We start from the raw sequence: 14,262 nt of genomic DNA on the forward strand, positions 1-14,262 counted from the left end.
CCAGACAGACAGGAATCACATGTCGATGGGGAGGAATACGCTTGTCTAGTCTAGACCACACCTTCAGTCAAAGGATAGAGTTTCACTTTCTGTGAAGCTATTGTAACATTGAGAGTCCTTACAGTCCTTCCACCATTATACACTGAACAAAAGTATAAAACGCAACATGTAAAGTGTTGGTCCCATGATTCATGAGCTGAAAATAAAAGATCCCAGAAATGTTCTATACGCACAAAAACCTTATTTCTCTCAAATTTGGTGCACAAATTTGTTTACGTCACTGTTAGTGAGCATTTATCCTTTGCCAAGATAATCTAACCACCCGACAGGTGTGGCATATCAAGAAGCGGAATGAACAGCATGATCATTACAGAGGTGCACCTTGTGCTGGGGACAATAAAAGGCCACCAACACAATGCCACAGATGTCTCAAGTTGAGGGAGCATGCAGTTTGCATGTTGACTGCAGGAATGTCGACCAGAGCTGTTTCCAGTGAATAGAATGTTAATTTCTCTACTATAAGCAGCTTCCAACGTCATTTTAGAGAATTTGTCAGTACATCCAACCGGCCTCACAACCGCAGACCACGTGTAACCACGCCAGTCTAGGACCTCCACATCTGGCTTCTTCACCTGCGGGATCGTCTGAGACCAGCCACCCGGACAGCTGATGAAACTGTGGGTTTGCACAACCAAAGAATTTCTGCACAAACTGTCAGAAACGGTCGCAGAGAAGCTCATCCCGTCGTCCTCACCAGGGTCTTGACCTGACTGCAGTTCGGAGGCATAACCGACTTCAGTGGACAAATGCTCATTCAATGGCCAATGGCACGCTTCACGGCTGAATCCCAGTTTCAACTGTACCAGGCAGATGACAGACATTTTGCTGATGTCAACGTTGTGAACAGAGTGCCTCATGGAAGCAGTGGGGTATGGTATGGGCAGGTATAAGCTACGGACAACAAACACAATTGCATTTTATTGATGGCAATTTGAATGCACAGAGATATCGTGACGAGATCCTGAGGCCCATTGTCGTGCCATTCATCCGCCACCATTACCTTCAGCATGATAATGCACGGCCCTATGTCAAAGATCTGTACACACTTCCTGGAAGCTGAAAATGTCCCAGTTCTTCCATGGCCTGCATACTCACCAGACATGTCACCCATTGAGAATATTTGGGTTGCTCTGGATCGACAGCATGCTTCAGTTCCCGCAAATATCCAGCAATTTTGCACAGCCAATGAAGAGGAGTGGGACAACATTCCATAGGCCACAATCAACAGCCTGACCAACTCTATGCGAAGGAGATGTGTCGCGCTGCATGAGGCAAATGATGGTCACACCAGATACGAAACTGGTTTTCTGCCAGCCCCTCGGCATCTTTGACTAACTGATGCATATCTGTATTCCCATTCATGTGAAATCCATAGATTAGGGCCTAAGGAATTTATTTCAATTGACTGATTTCCTCATATGAACTGTAATGCAGTAAAATCTTAGAAATTGTCGCATGTTGCGTTTCTATTTTTGTTCAGTGTATAATTACTCTTAAGTGTATTAATACACGTAGATGTCTTCCAGAAAACAACTTCATGTAAATGCCTGACATGCACAACTAGCAGCAATTAACTGTCTGCTTGATGCTAAGCTACATACTGAACAGCAGAAACCTATTCTGAGCATCCCTGAAGCATGCACAGCATGTGCTTACCACTGGCAAAGCTCCAGCATATATGATCGTGTTGTTCCACCACTGACCACCAGGGGCTCCCCTTAACCTAATTTCTATTGTTCATGTGAACGACATATCAGTACTACTAATAAGCTAAGGCTGCGTTTACACAGGCAGACCAATTCTGATGTTTTGCCGAATTAATTGCCAAAAGATCTGACTGGTCAAAATACCAATTAGTAGCAAAAATTAAAAAAAATCTGAATTGGACTGCCTGTGTAAACACAGCCTTAGTGAAACATTGCTCTAAAGTTCAAACCAGTTCCATGGCTTGGTTATACAGAATAATAATGGTGTTTTTGCACTCTTCACTTTTTTGCATTAATACATAATTGAGTCTGAAGATGAGACACATTGTATAATATAAATGAGGCCAAATTATTTGTTTTACTACTCTCCGTTGTTCCATGAAAGTCAAATATGGAGGATATATTCTCACACAAATGTCTTCCGTTTCTGTAAACGGTACAAGTAGCTCTCTTTGTATATGTTTAAGGTATATGTGTATGTGTGTGAGATAGTGTTTCCATGGAGACTGACCAGGTGGGAAAAGATGCGTGTTTGCAGCGTCCCACACCATGTCAGCCAAGACACAGCCAATCTGGAGCTCTGCAGCAAATCTTACCCTGAGTATGTGCTTGCGTGTGTTTGTGTGTAATAATGTCAGAGAAAGAGAGAGCAGGGTAGGGACTGCTGTAGTCTGCTGTTTCCTCTTTAATTAATAAAACAAAACCCTATCTCTATAAAAAAAACCTGTATCTCTGAACCAGTGGAGACTACCGAAGGGAGGACGGCTCATAATAAATGGCCGGAACAGAGCAAAGGGAACGGCATCAAATACCTGGAAACCATGTGTTTGGTGTATCAGCCTTTACCACGAGCCGGTCCTCCCAATTAAGGTGCCACCAACCTCCTGTGCTCTGGACGTATATGTGCCACCAACCTCCCTGTAGCTCAGTTAGTAGAGCATGGTGTTTGCAACGCCAGGGTTGTGGGTTCGATTCCCACGGGGGGCCAGCACAGAAAAAAAAAATGTATGAAATGAAATGTATGAATTCACTACTGTAAGTCGCTCTGGATAAGAGCGTCTGCTAAATGACTAAAATGTAAAAATGTAAAAAATGTATGTTGGCTATATGAGTGTGTCAGTGTGTGTTGTGAATGTGAGAGTATTATGAGTTGATCAGAGCACGAGGAGTTCCCATGTGAGAAAACCTGTCACTTTTGGTCAGCTATCTGTCATCACTGTGGCAGACAGAACACGCTCTGATGCTATCAGCTATCACATACCAGTACATGACATTGGCAAATGTCTGCCTACATTCCAGGTCTACGCCTATGAAGGAATATGAACCAACACTAAAGTCTGTTATTATTGGTTTGATCATGATAGTTTAGACTGACATTCACCTGAGGCCTAGGCAGAGCTCTGAATTCCCACTTTAATTATGCGTAATACTTTAATTCCTAAACACTCAAAACACCTCAATTAAACTCTGATTGACATCTACAGTAACATCAGATCCACAAGGAACCAGCTCAATGTGATTAAATAATTGTTATTCTCTTGCTTTCGACTCCTCCACTTAGGCAGAGTGAATGGCAATCCTCAGCGGTGTTCACCACTTTATCGTCAAAACAGGCCCTTTTCAGAGGCAATGCACATAATAATGCCTCTTTGAAGCTAAGGAGTGAACCACTAACAACAACAAAAAGCTTTTTGTTTGAGTGTGAAGAGCCCGTGTCTTCTATGATTGCCAACCGTCTCCCCCACAATAGCTGGAGCTGCAGCGGTATTATAGTTTGGCTGATTCCTGGTGATATTCAGCCCAAACTCATTCCCTTTCATTCTCCACCACTCACACTCAGGACGGACAAGAGGAGATTGAAGAGACGATTGACACACAGGTAATGAGCCATGTGGGGCAGTTAGAGTGACTTACAAACACGTCATTCTGTGTGTCTGTCTGCCAGCCTGTCTAAACTACCTGTATTGTGGCGTGTAAAGCAGAGCAAATGGAATCTCGGTATCAGATTGAACTGTCAGTCAGACAGTGATGGATGGTTGAAGGGCCCACCCTCTCCAGCCTTCCACCTATCTCTACAGGCTCCCAACAAAACACAGGCTGCAGGGATGGAGGGAGGGGGATGGAGGTAGAGAGGAAGGGAGATGGAGAGAGGGAGATGATTGGCTGGGACTTAGATAAACACAGGCCACAAAGGTCAAAGGGACATCTGGAGGACCAGAACATGCCCAGAGCAGAGCAGAGAGAGGGGGGGAGAGAGCGAGAGACAAAGGAATTCAGCAAGCTGAAAACCACTCACTACTACCACCCACCTTCCACAGAGCACATTTACTTATTAAGCCAGCTAATTAGTTGTCATTTACTAATGGTACTTCCATCAAAAGAGTGAGTTCACTGGTCAGTGGGGAAAGCTTGAGATCTACTACTGTATTTACAATTAAGAATTCTAGCTTGACGTGTGAAATGATTAACAGGTCTGAAGACTCATTGAAATGCATGACACATTGTGAGCATCAAACCATGAAACCATACACTGCCATGGGAGAGAACGAGCAGCTTGTAAAACCACTGCTTTCTGTTGACATCCAGAGTATATTGTGCTTCGGGAAGTCGAATAGGATCGGTTGAAAGGATTATATAGAAACTCATTTGCTGAGCCCAATGGTCTTATTCTCTGATGAGTTCAACATCAAGGCACGTTATTTTTCTATCAAATTCCAAAACGTGTTCTGACGAGTTTTCCAAAGACAAAGGAACAATCCTCCAAAGGCTTAAATGCCTGCAGATTCCTTGAACAAAAATGAAATATTTTAATTACATTGTTTGTATTCTAGTGAGACAAAGGGAAGAGAAGGTAAGAGAATGGCCTGAACGCCCAGACAATCAATTCACATCAGAAAACAAAGGCAAAAGCTCTTCATTACATCCAGACAAAGGAATTGGTCTTCTATTTATATGCAGATGTAATATCTGTACTGCCACGGCTGTCAGGCAATATTTAAATATGATAATGATGTTGAACTGGTGAGACAGGTTCTGTTCGGCTGTACTGGGCGCTGTTCCATCCAGGTCCATATCACACAGCTAATCATAACGGCCCTGGTAACACTTGTAGCCTGGAGACCTGGCTAGGGCCAGGAGGAGCAATGGCTTTTGCCCCTAACAGTTCTAGGATCAGATTAATGACCCTATCCCCAACTTTAACCATTAGAAGGATGTCAAAACATCTGACCCTGTAGCAGTGTTTAGGAACAACTTCTACCCACTCTTACTATCTCCTCCTGCTTGAGTGGAGACTTGCCTGTAGCCAGAGGTGACAGGAGGTGAGAGACATGCACCTGTACTCACAGGAAGGTCAGAAAGCCCCCCACCCCTAGTCTCTATATCCAACATCTGACCCCTCGTGATGTAATGGGAGTTCAGACAGAGAGAGGATCCTCTTTCAGCCAGACGCCACACTAAAACCCACTCATATCCCATGCATGGGGGAAGTGCAGCCATTCCCAAGGCATTATAGGGCATAAATCATCCATCCGCCTGTCCTCACCCTCAGAACACAGCCAGCTCATCTTACTGGCTCGCTGTCTGGTGATGGAGGGAGGATGGCTCATTGTAATGGCTGGAATGAAATGGATAGAACAGTTTGAAGGACATTAAACACATTTAAACCCCAGCCTCCACTGGTCTCTCTACAGTAGAACCTCACCTCTACACTACCAGGGGAGTATAGAGCCTCAGCCTGAGTATTAGTTCTGCTACACATGGCCCCTCTCCGCTCTCTCCCTGGATAATTAGTTACTGATTGTAGAGCTGTGGAAAAGCTGCAAACATCAGCAAACACACAGAGGCTTCTTAATAGGAAATGGACCAAGTCTCTATTATTCTAATCACAAGCAAGTCTCAAGTCATAAGGTCCAAGTCTCAAGTCAAGTCCAAGTTGTGCATTCTTAGAGGAAGTCAAGTTGAGACACGTTTTTTTTAAGTCAAGTTAAAAATGTATCTATACATGCAATGATTGCAAATCTTTGTCTATTTCATTGAGGCTACCAGACAGCCCTTTTTATAATTTTGTCTACAACACATTTAGATGAAGTAATTGTAAAATAGGGATCTTGTAGCAGTCGTCAGGGCATGACATCGGCAGAAGGCAAGGCAGGTTGATGTGCTCAGAGTGTAGATTTACTTACAGGTCTCGGTGATCCAATGGTGAAAGCACCATATAATACAAAACATACAAGTAGATTTACCAAATATACACAGCCCAAAATAAATAGCTTCTGTATGAGGCATAAACTGTCCTATCTGAATGGACATAGACTGTACAGCCTCCCCTTGAGAACCAAATTGAATCCATCTAACAGGAGCTGAAACAGGTATACTACCGTTCAGAAATTTGGGGTCACTTAGAAATGTCCTTGTTTTTGAAAGAAAAGCACATTTTTTGTCCATTAAAACAACATCAAATTGATCAGAAATACAGTGTAGACATTGTTAATGTGGTAAATTACTATTGTAGCTGGAAATGGCTTATTATTTTCTTTGCAACTCTGCCTAGAAGGCCAGCATCCCGGAGTCGCCTCTTCACTGTTGACATTGAGACTGGTGTTTTGCGGGTACTATTTAATGAAGCTGCCAGTTGAGGACTTGTGAGGCGTCTGTCTCAAACTACACACTCTAATGTACTTGTCCTTTTGCTCAGTTGTGCACCGGGGCCTCCCAATCCTCTTTCTATTCTGGTTAGGGCCAGTTTGCGCTGTTCTGTAAAGGGAGTAGTACACAGCGTTGTATGAGATCTTCAGTTTCTTGGCAATTTCTCACATGGAATAGCCTTCATTTCTCAGAACAAGAATAGACTGACAAGTTTCAGAAGAAAGTTCTTTGTTTCTAGCCATTTTGAGCCTGTAATCGAACCCACAAATGCTGATGCTCCAGATACTCAACTCGTCTAAAGAAGGCCAGTTTTATTGCTTCTTTAATCAGGACAACAGTTTTCAGCTGTGGTAACATAATTGCAAAGGGTTTTCTAATGATCAATTAGCCATTTAAAATGATAAACTTAGATTAGCTAACACAACGTGCCATTGAAACACAGGGGTGATGGTTGCTGATAATGGGCCTCTGTACGCCTATGTAGATATTCCATAAAAAATCTGTCGTTTCCAGCTACAATAGTCATTTACAACATTAACAATGTCTACATTGTATTTCTGATCAATTTGATGTTATCTTAAATTGACAAAAAAATTACCTTTTCTTTAAAAAACAAGGACATTTCTAAGTGACCCCAAACTTGTGAAAGGTAGTGTACATACTGTATAAGCACTATAACCACTCCCAGGACCATACAATTACCCAATTGGCAATTACAGCCATTAAACTGGTTCTACAATGTAAAAGGCATTACCACATCCATTGTTACATTTGTTTTAATCAGACTTAATGACTATTGATTTCAAAACCCTTCCTACATGGAACAATCGTTTATCTTATTCAACGTACTGACTACATAGCATGGCGCACAGGCCACGTAGCTTTTTCTATGTGCACTGGGGCACGCTCCTATTACGCACAACCAGAATGACAGAGACATAGGACACAGACACACGGAACTCGGACATAACCCTGGAAATATGAAAAAAGGAAGCCATACATTGAATTAAATAAACAGAACTTCTACCTCAGGAGTCTTGCGAACGTTCCTGTGCACAATAAAGGTAAGAGGGTAAGAAATGGTAGGCTAAATTAAAGTGGACTGTATCAAACATGAAACAGAAATGCCTAAGTGTAGCAGTAAACGGTACGGGACGGAATGATGAAACGCTAGCAAACATTGTAGGATTATATATGGAATATAGATTTAGCACATTAGCGCATTTAAACGTGTGAAAGCAAGAAAACAAAGACTCTCTGGCAGGAGTATGGAGAGCTCAAGTGGAGAGACTATGGTGTGTCCTCGTCACAGTAATAATTCCTTTTAACAAATTACAAATGCAAGCTTCATAAGTAAATGATCAATTTCAAGCAATTGTGACATACTAAATGGCTAGTTGGCTAATTGTTGCCTGATGCTCCATTGCTGGTGAGCTAACAAAGTAAACAGTCAATATTCTTGATCACCAAACTATTTTTGGAGCTGCATATTTATTTATTATGGCAATCCTCTCCCTACAATTTGCTGTTTGCGCTGCACCCGATCCTAAAGCTGTACAGCAAATCAGCAATCTGTTCACTAGTGCACCCGACCTGTGTTGATTGACAGTTTGCTGGTCCAATCAGAGGGCCAAGTGTGCGTTTCACTAGCCAATCTGTTGCATGTTTTTTTTGCTGTTGCAAGGGCGACGCTGCGGCTACTGTCTCTTGCTGCATGGAGCATAATCCGTGGAGACTCTGACACAAAATTAGTGACAAAACGTTACAAAACCTGGCCAGATAATTTCAAGTCATCAGTCTCAAGTCAAAGTCGAGTCCAAGTCATGTGACTCAAGTCCAGAACTCTGGAAATAGGGTTATTATTTGGTCACAGAGCATTATAAGAGCAAGGTCATACACTTTGTGCTACATGGATGTTCTCACCAAAATAAAGAGTAGTAAACTTTGGGATTTGAATGGGTTCTTAATCAAGGGTTTGAGAGTATGATCTATAAAGAGCAGCGGGCAAGGGGAACAGTTATGACTATGTTGACAGTAGCATTAGGGGTCACCTTCACTTCCAATTACCCATTCAGAAGGCAATTCAGTGCCATTAAAAGTAATGAGTCTTTGTCCACACAACCTGGATTAGTGCTAGCGATTTTCTGCCATATATAATCCAGATGGAAAAGGGCAGTTATTACAGAGATAATGTGAGCCGTCAAACTGATTTAAAGATACTGTAGAGCTGATCAATCACTTCCTTCTCACTCGATGAGGTCACACAGTAAACTGGCTGATACTGTTTTCATAGGTTGTCATAGTGAATGGAATGTTGTCTTACAACTGTATGGCATGTTGTCGCCCGCGCAATTTGTCATTTCTCAACTTTAACAGACAATGACAGTTCACCAGTACAGTATCCTATCAGGGAACAGGATGAAGAGGATGAGCAATGGAAATTAGATATGGTTATGGATATGGCAAGAGAGAGAGGCAAGGGGACATTGTTGATGAGGGGCGCTGGATGAGGCTCTCCGACAGTGCTGGGATGAACAGACAGGACAGCGACAACAAAACCCACCATGGTGGTGCTGGTCACAGGCAGTGTGCCCAGGGGAGTGCTGGGTTGGCTGGGGGGGCAGAGCGGGGGGTGACTCCACCCCCTCCAGCAGGGCCAGGGGAAGACTGTGGTTGAGCTGGCCGACAGGAGGGGGCCACGGCAGATCCTTGATCACTTTAATCTCTACTGCAGGCAGCCCAGGTCACCAGGACGGGAGCAAGAGGGAAGGAGTGGAAGAGAGAGAGGTAGAAGCAGAGAGATAGAGAAGAGAGAAAAAGCGAGAGAGAGGCAGAGAGAGATAAAGGGATAGAGAGGCAGAGAGAGATAAAGAGAGACAGATGAGGGGGAAAGGGGAAAACAGAAGAGGGCAGAGTAAGAGAAATGCAGGACAGTAGCATCCCATGCAGGTACAGGTCAGGTTAGTATAGCACAGCATAGTCAATGGATCAGCAGGGAAAACCAGGAGACAGCAGGACTGAAAAGGAAGGAATATTACTTTACCTGAGAGAGACAGACTCTGCTCTTTGACCTCTCCACTTTGCCTCTATGTGTTTCTTTGACGTTTTACAAGGAGTCAACCAGGGGAATTTTCAACTGCAGGTCAGAGTCATTAATTACGCTCTGGGTTTCGCAGGGAAAGTGGCTGAAGAGAGCTACTAATGAGGCTTTTAAAACACAGAATCAAAGACCTGAGTGGACCTGAGCATGACTTGGCTAGTGTGAAAAGCCTCACGGACAACACAAGCTCTGGTATGGCTCATAACGGAGTTACAAAGTCTGAAACTGCCTCCACAATAAGATTAAGGGCAATATTCAAGATTCTCTCCTTGAGCCAGACACAGTGGAATGCATTGTAATGGTGGGGGGCACCCGGCAGATCTAGCCCGTCAGTAATGTATTGCTCATGTCCAGATGGGAGTATTACCAGAGTAAATCGAGTGCTGGTGCGCCGTCCCATCTTTCACTAGGAATGGACCACTTGTTTAATAGCACAGCAGGCTCCCTATCCACCAGGGAGCTGCTGGTCTGTTTGCTGCAGTGGCTAATAAAGAAACATGGTGCACCGGAAAACAGGACTGGCTTTGCAGGAGGGAGTTCTACAGCCATGAATGACATGTTGCCTGTCAAGTCTCATCGTTCTCTGGATAAACGAATAGTGTCCTGATGTTATGTTTCATCATTGAATTGCCCTCATAAAATAGTAGTAGTAGCAGTAAGATGCATTGTTGAAAGTAGAAAAGAACACACCACAGAATGGCTAGCTCAAATACATTCCGGTCTAACCACTGTCTGAAAAACAATGACATTCTTACCCCTATTCAAAGGAAGTCTTCACTATCCTCATGCCAAGTAAGCCATTCCTTTAGAATCACCCACCTCAGGCGATGGAGTGACTGCTACTTCCACTACTGATGAAAAAAGAAAAGCTGGGAGTTTGTTGACTGTCGACTAGATGTCGGCAGGTTTTATAGGCTGCGAAACTTGCTTTTCTTCTGTGAGTTGAACGGACACATTATGGGCTTGTCCATGTTCTGGCCTGCAGGACAAAGCTGGGGTGCAGAACATGCTAATGAGGAAGGGGGAATCAGCTCAGCAGATGAAGAGGGAAAACAGAGAATATTCAGTTGGACAAGCAGTTAAAGACCTCAGCCTTTGTGCCGTGGTGGCAGGGTGAGAGTAATGTTGCTGCAGGTCTATTGATATGATAAGGGCTCCTATGAGGATGGAGTCCTCACTATGAATGGCGTTCTCGGGAATGAAGTGTCCTCACTTTAATGGTGTCCTCACCAAGGATGGTGTCCTTTCCTCACTATGACAGCCGATAGAGCTATCCCTGGTTCTCAGACAAAGGCAAATGAGACAGAGTTATAGGGTTGGGACAGAGCTCAGAGCTCTAGCAGCTAATATATTAACTTCCTGCCTTGGGATGCCTCACCACTGAGCGATTAAAAGTCGAATTCTCATTTCACATTCCAGGTTAGCATGTAATTGTTTTGGGAGTAGCAGGCGTTGCAGTGTTACGCAGCCTTGCTCTGAGGATGAAAAGCCAATTCTTACAGGTCGGTCTCAGCTCAGCTCTGCTCAGATGCACAGTGCAATAATGAGGTGAACGGTCACACAGCCACTAAAAGAAAGGTAAACTGATTCAAGTGGCAGAAGTACAGTGGCAGTCTTCAAACTGTCGGGTGTCTGATTTTCCCCTTACCCTATAACCTGTTTCAATTTTCTGTCAGCCCAAGAGCCTTTTCTGAACACATTATGGCTTGGATGTTATGTTGCGGCACGGATGAGTGCATCTTAAGGCCTCAACACGTTGCTCTGAGACACTGTGAAGTGACCCGCCTGGGACTGGGGAGCAATGGGGGCCAATTCTTCATCCTACTTTTTCAGACTGAGGTGATAAGAGAGGCTGAAACACAGCGGAGACATTTTTTAGTTTGATCTCTGCAGCCTCTATCCACAGCCTATCCAAGTCACACACACTGTGCAGTACTGTGTGCCAGATAGAACGGTCTGTGTGTGTATGACTGGGCTGGCACAGACAGGCATCAGGTCCTTTAGTTGGTACTGCCTCACCAGTAACATGTCCCAACAGTGATCCATGTGTTTTGCTTTGGGAAGAGGTGAAGATTGTTCTATTACTCAGTATGACATCCCGTGGGACTCCGTGACCGTGGAGGTGCCTTGAGCATTAGGAGGAAGACACAGAGCCCAGCTCACCCCATTCTACCAAACCCCCTGGGGTTTACTCTGCCCTACACGGTCTCTCAGTCACTCTACAACTATACAGTCCATTCTACCAATGTTCAGGACCTTATCTCTCAGTCAGGATGAATGTTGATGTCTCCAGGGCATATTGGATGGAAGTATTCACTGTAGTGTTTTTGCTGACTTTAATGTAGTATTTCACTCTAGTTAACTGTAAATACTACAGTATACAGTTCACTATAGCATAAATATTGTAGTATATACTAAAGCAGTGAATGTAGTGTTTTTGCAGATTGTTGTAAACTGTAGTATTTAGTGTAGTGTTTTTGTTTTATTATCTTTGACTTAGAAGTGGAGGCTTTCTGCTTGAGGAAACCTACTGAGCAAATGTTCCATAACCTGTAGGTAGGTAGTACTGAGGTCTGAACGGATAGTTCAAGCTTCTGCTCTTTTCTGTAACCTGTAGGGAACATAATATATGGTCTGTACTGGCATGTACGTTTCTCACTTATTGGAGGCACAAATTGGGATATGGGGAGGGGAATGAGCAGGGTACATGCAAATTAAACACTGTAGTATATAGTAAGTGTTCTTGCACAAGCCGGGATGGCTCATAGGAGCAGGAGTGTGAGGCAGCTTGATGTACAAGTACACCCCCTGGACAGGACACTAGTCTATATCGCAGGGCCTTACCCGCAATCTATCTCCTTAATGTTGAGTGTCAAGCAGAGACGCATCAGGTCCCATTTTTAACGTTTTTGGTATCACTCGGCCAGGGATCAAAATCCCAACCTTCCAATCTCGGGGCAGACACTAGTCACAAGGCCACTAAATTGCAGTATATACACTATAGTTTAAAAAAAAACTGTAGTGTTTTGCAGACTATAGTGTTTTTGAGAACATTACTATAGTATTGGCTACAGTGTTTTTTTGCAGAGAATGCTGTAGTACTACAGTTTACTACAAAATTCTATATTAAGTACCACAGATGATTGAGGGATACTACAGTTTAGTAGTCTAAAGTATAGTACAGTTTGTTATAGAATGCTATAGTAATTACTGTAGTATCTTATAGCCTAGTGAACTAGTATTTTTCATGTGGGTATGCACAGGTGTTAAATTGTGCCGGGTCCTGCCGGTACCTTTCGCTTGCCTATTTGAATTATCTAATGAAAAACTGTTGTCTACGTTTAATTTTCCACAGCCAACAACACGAGTAGGCTGCGCAACAGCAAACTCAGACAATCCCATAGTAGAATAGTTTACCTATTCAATTGTTCAGCCTGTCGCATTCAATGCGAAAAAAGAATATTCCTCTCGAGGCGCATTCAAATTGCGAGTACATGCCCAGTCACTGTAGCCTACACCGTTCTAGATGAAGTTGCGGGGGGAAAAAACACTCATTTGAAAGCAGTCGATGGTCACTGTTAAAAGAGGAGGATCGCTGACCTTTCTAGTGTTACTCCTCTTATTCTCAAATCCAATAAATGAGTAAAATGCACAATTTTAGAACCAGAGTTTTGAGCAGATAGATGGTTTATGTGCGTTAGGATGCATCAATGGCATTGAATGCAAAGGGAAGTGCGGGGCTGAATGTAACACGGGTCATGTGTAATAGGTAGGTCTACACTATACTCACAGTACGTCATCCTTGTCTGGCTGAGTGACAGAGGTTTTTTGGGGGGACATTCAAGTCATAATGTTGCTATAACTAGCAACAAGATAGCCTAATGTTTAGACTTTAGAGTTTGATCTAGCTAATGATTAGCCCAATGGGGTAAATGAGCAACCCCCAGCCTATTTATTTATAGCCGGTGGGCTGCATCAGGTGATCTTTATTTCTAAATAACATACCTGCCTGATCATATGGACTAATAAAGTTATATTGGGCTCATTTCTGGAGGGGAAATGATATTGTCAGCATCATTTTTATTTTAATTCATTTTGGAGTAGGATGTTCTTTTATGTCTCACAGTCATTTTCCCCCAAATGTTGATCCATCCGCGACCTGTAATATGTGCTTTTGTCAGTTTATATCGAGGCTAGTATATTATACTCAACAAAAATAAACAACATGGAACGATTTCAAAGATTTTGCTGAGTTACAGTTCATTTAGGGAAATCAGTCAATTGAAATAAATTCATTAGGCCGCACAATTGGTCCAGCGTGTCGTCCGGGTTTGGCCGGGGTAGGCCGTCATTGTAAATAATATTGTTTTCTAACCTGATTTGCCTAGTTAAATAAAGGTTAAATGAAACATAAATAAAATTTAAAAAAATATTATATCCCCTCGCCCTCTGAACTAGGGACCCTCCACCACCTAAATACCAATTTAACCTCTGGGTATGCTTTACACACAGGTCATCATGACTACTGTATGTACAGGACTTGTCGACAGAAGGATATCTCTACATGACTGGTGTTTAAGAGGTATTTCACCAATACGCCATCTGTCTTTTACATAAGCTTTGCCCATGCCAGTACACAAAACATTCTGTTGACACAGAGAGAGAGAGCTTTTTAGGAGGGAAGTTATCTTGTTGGCCCAATCCCATTCTAAATCCACAAAGCTTCAAACATCCAATTGACTGAACATT

At 43.1% G+C, this 14,262-nt stretch overlaps 1 protein-coding gene across 6 annotated transcripts in view; it reads right to left on the minus strand.

Annotated features, from left to right (window-relative positions):
• LOC106562138 (SH2 domain-containing adapter protein F) overlaps positions 1 to 14,262 on the minus strand; it is a 118,485-nt gene that overhangs the window by 17,177 nt on the left and 87,046 nt on the right. For 2 of the 6 annotated variants that reach the window (XM_014126778.3, XM_014126776.3), the window contains one exon: positions 8,977 to 9,141. The exons of the other annotated variants lie outside the window; for them this stretch is intronic. In XM_014126778.3, coding sequence (XP_013982253.1) covers positions 8,977 to 9,141 — 165 coding nt within the window. The remainder of the gene's footprint in view (positions 1 to 8,976; positions 9,142 to 14,262) is intronic. 6 annotated transcript variants of the gene reach the window in all.

This window comes from Salmo salar, chromosome 11, assembly GCF_965601325.2.
Source record: "Salmo salar chromosome 11, fSalSal1, whole genome shotgun sequence".
Classification (NCBI taxonomy): domain Eukaryota; kingdom Metazoa; phylum Chordata; class Actinopteri; order Salmoniformes; family Salmonidae; genus Salmo; species Salmo salar.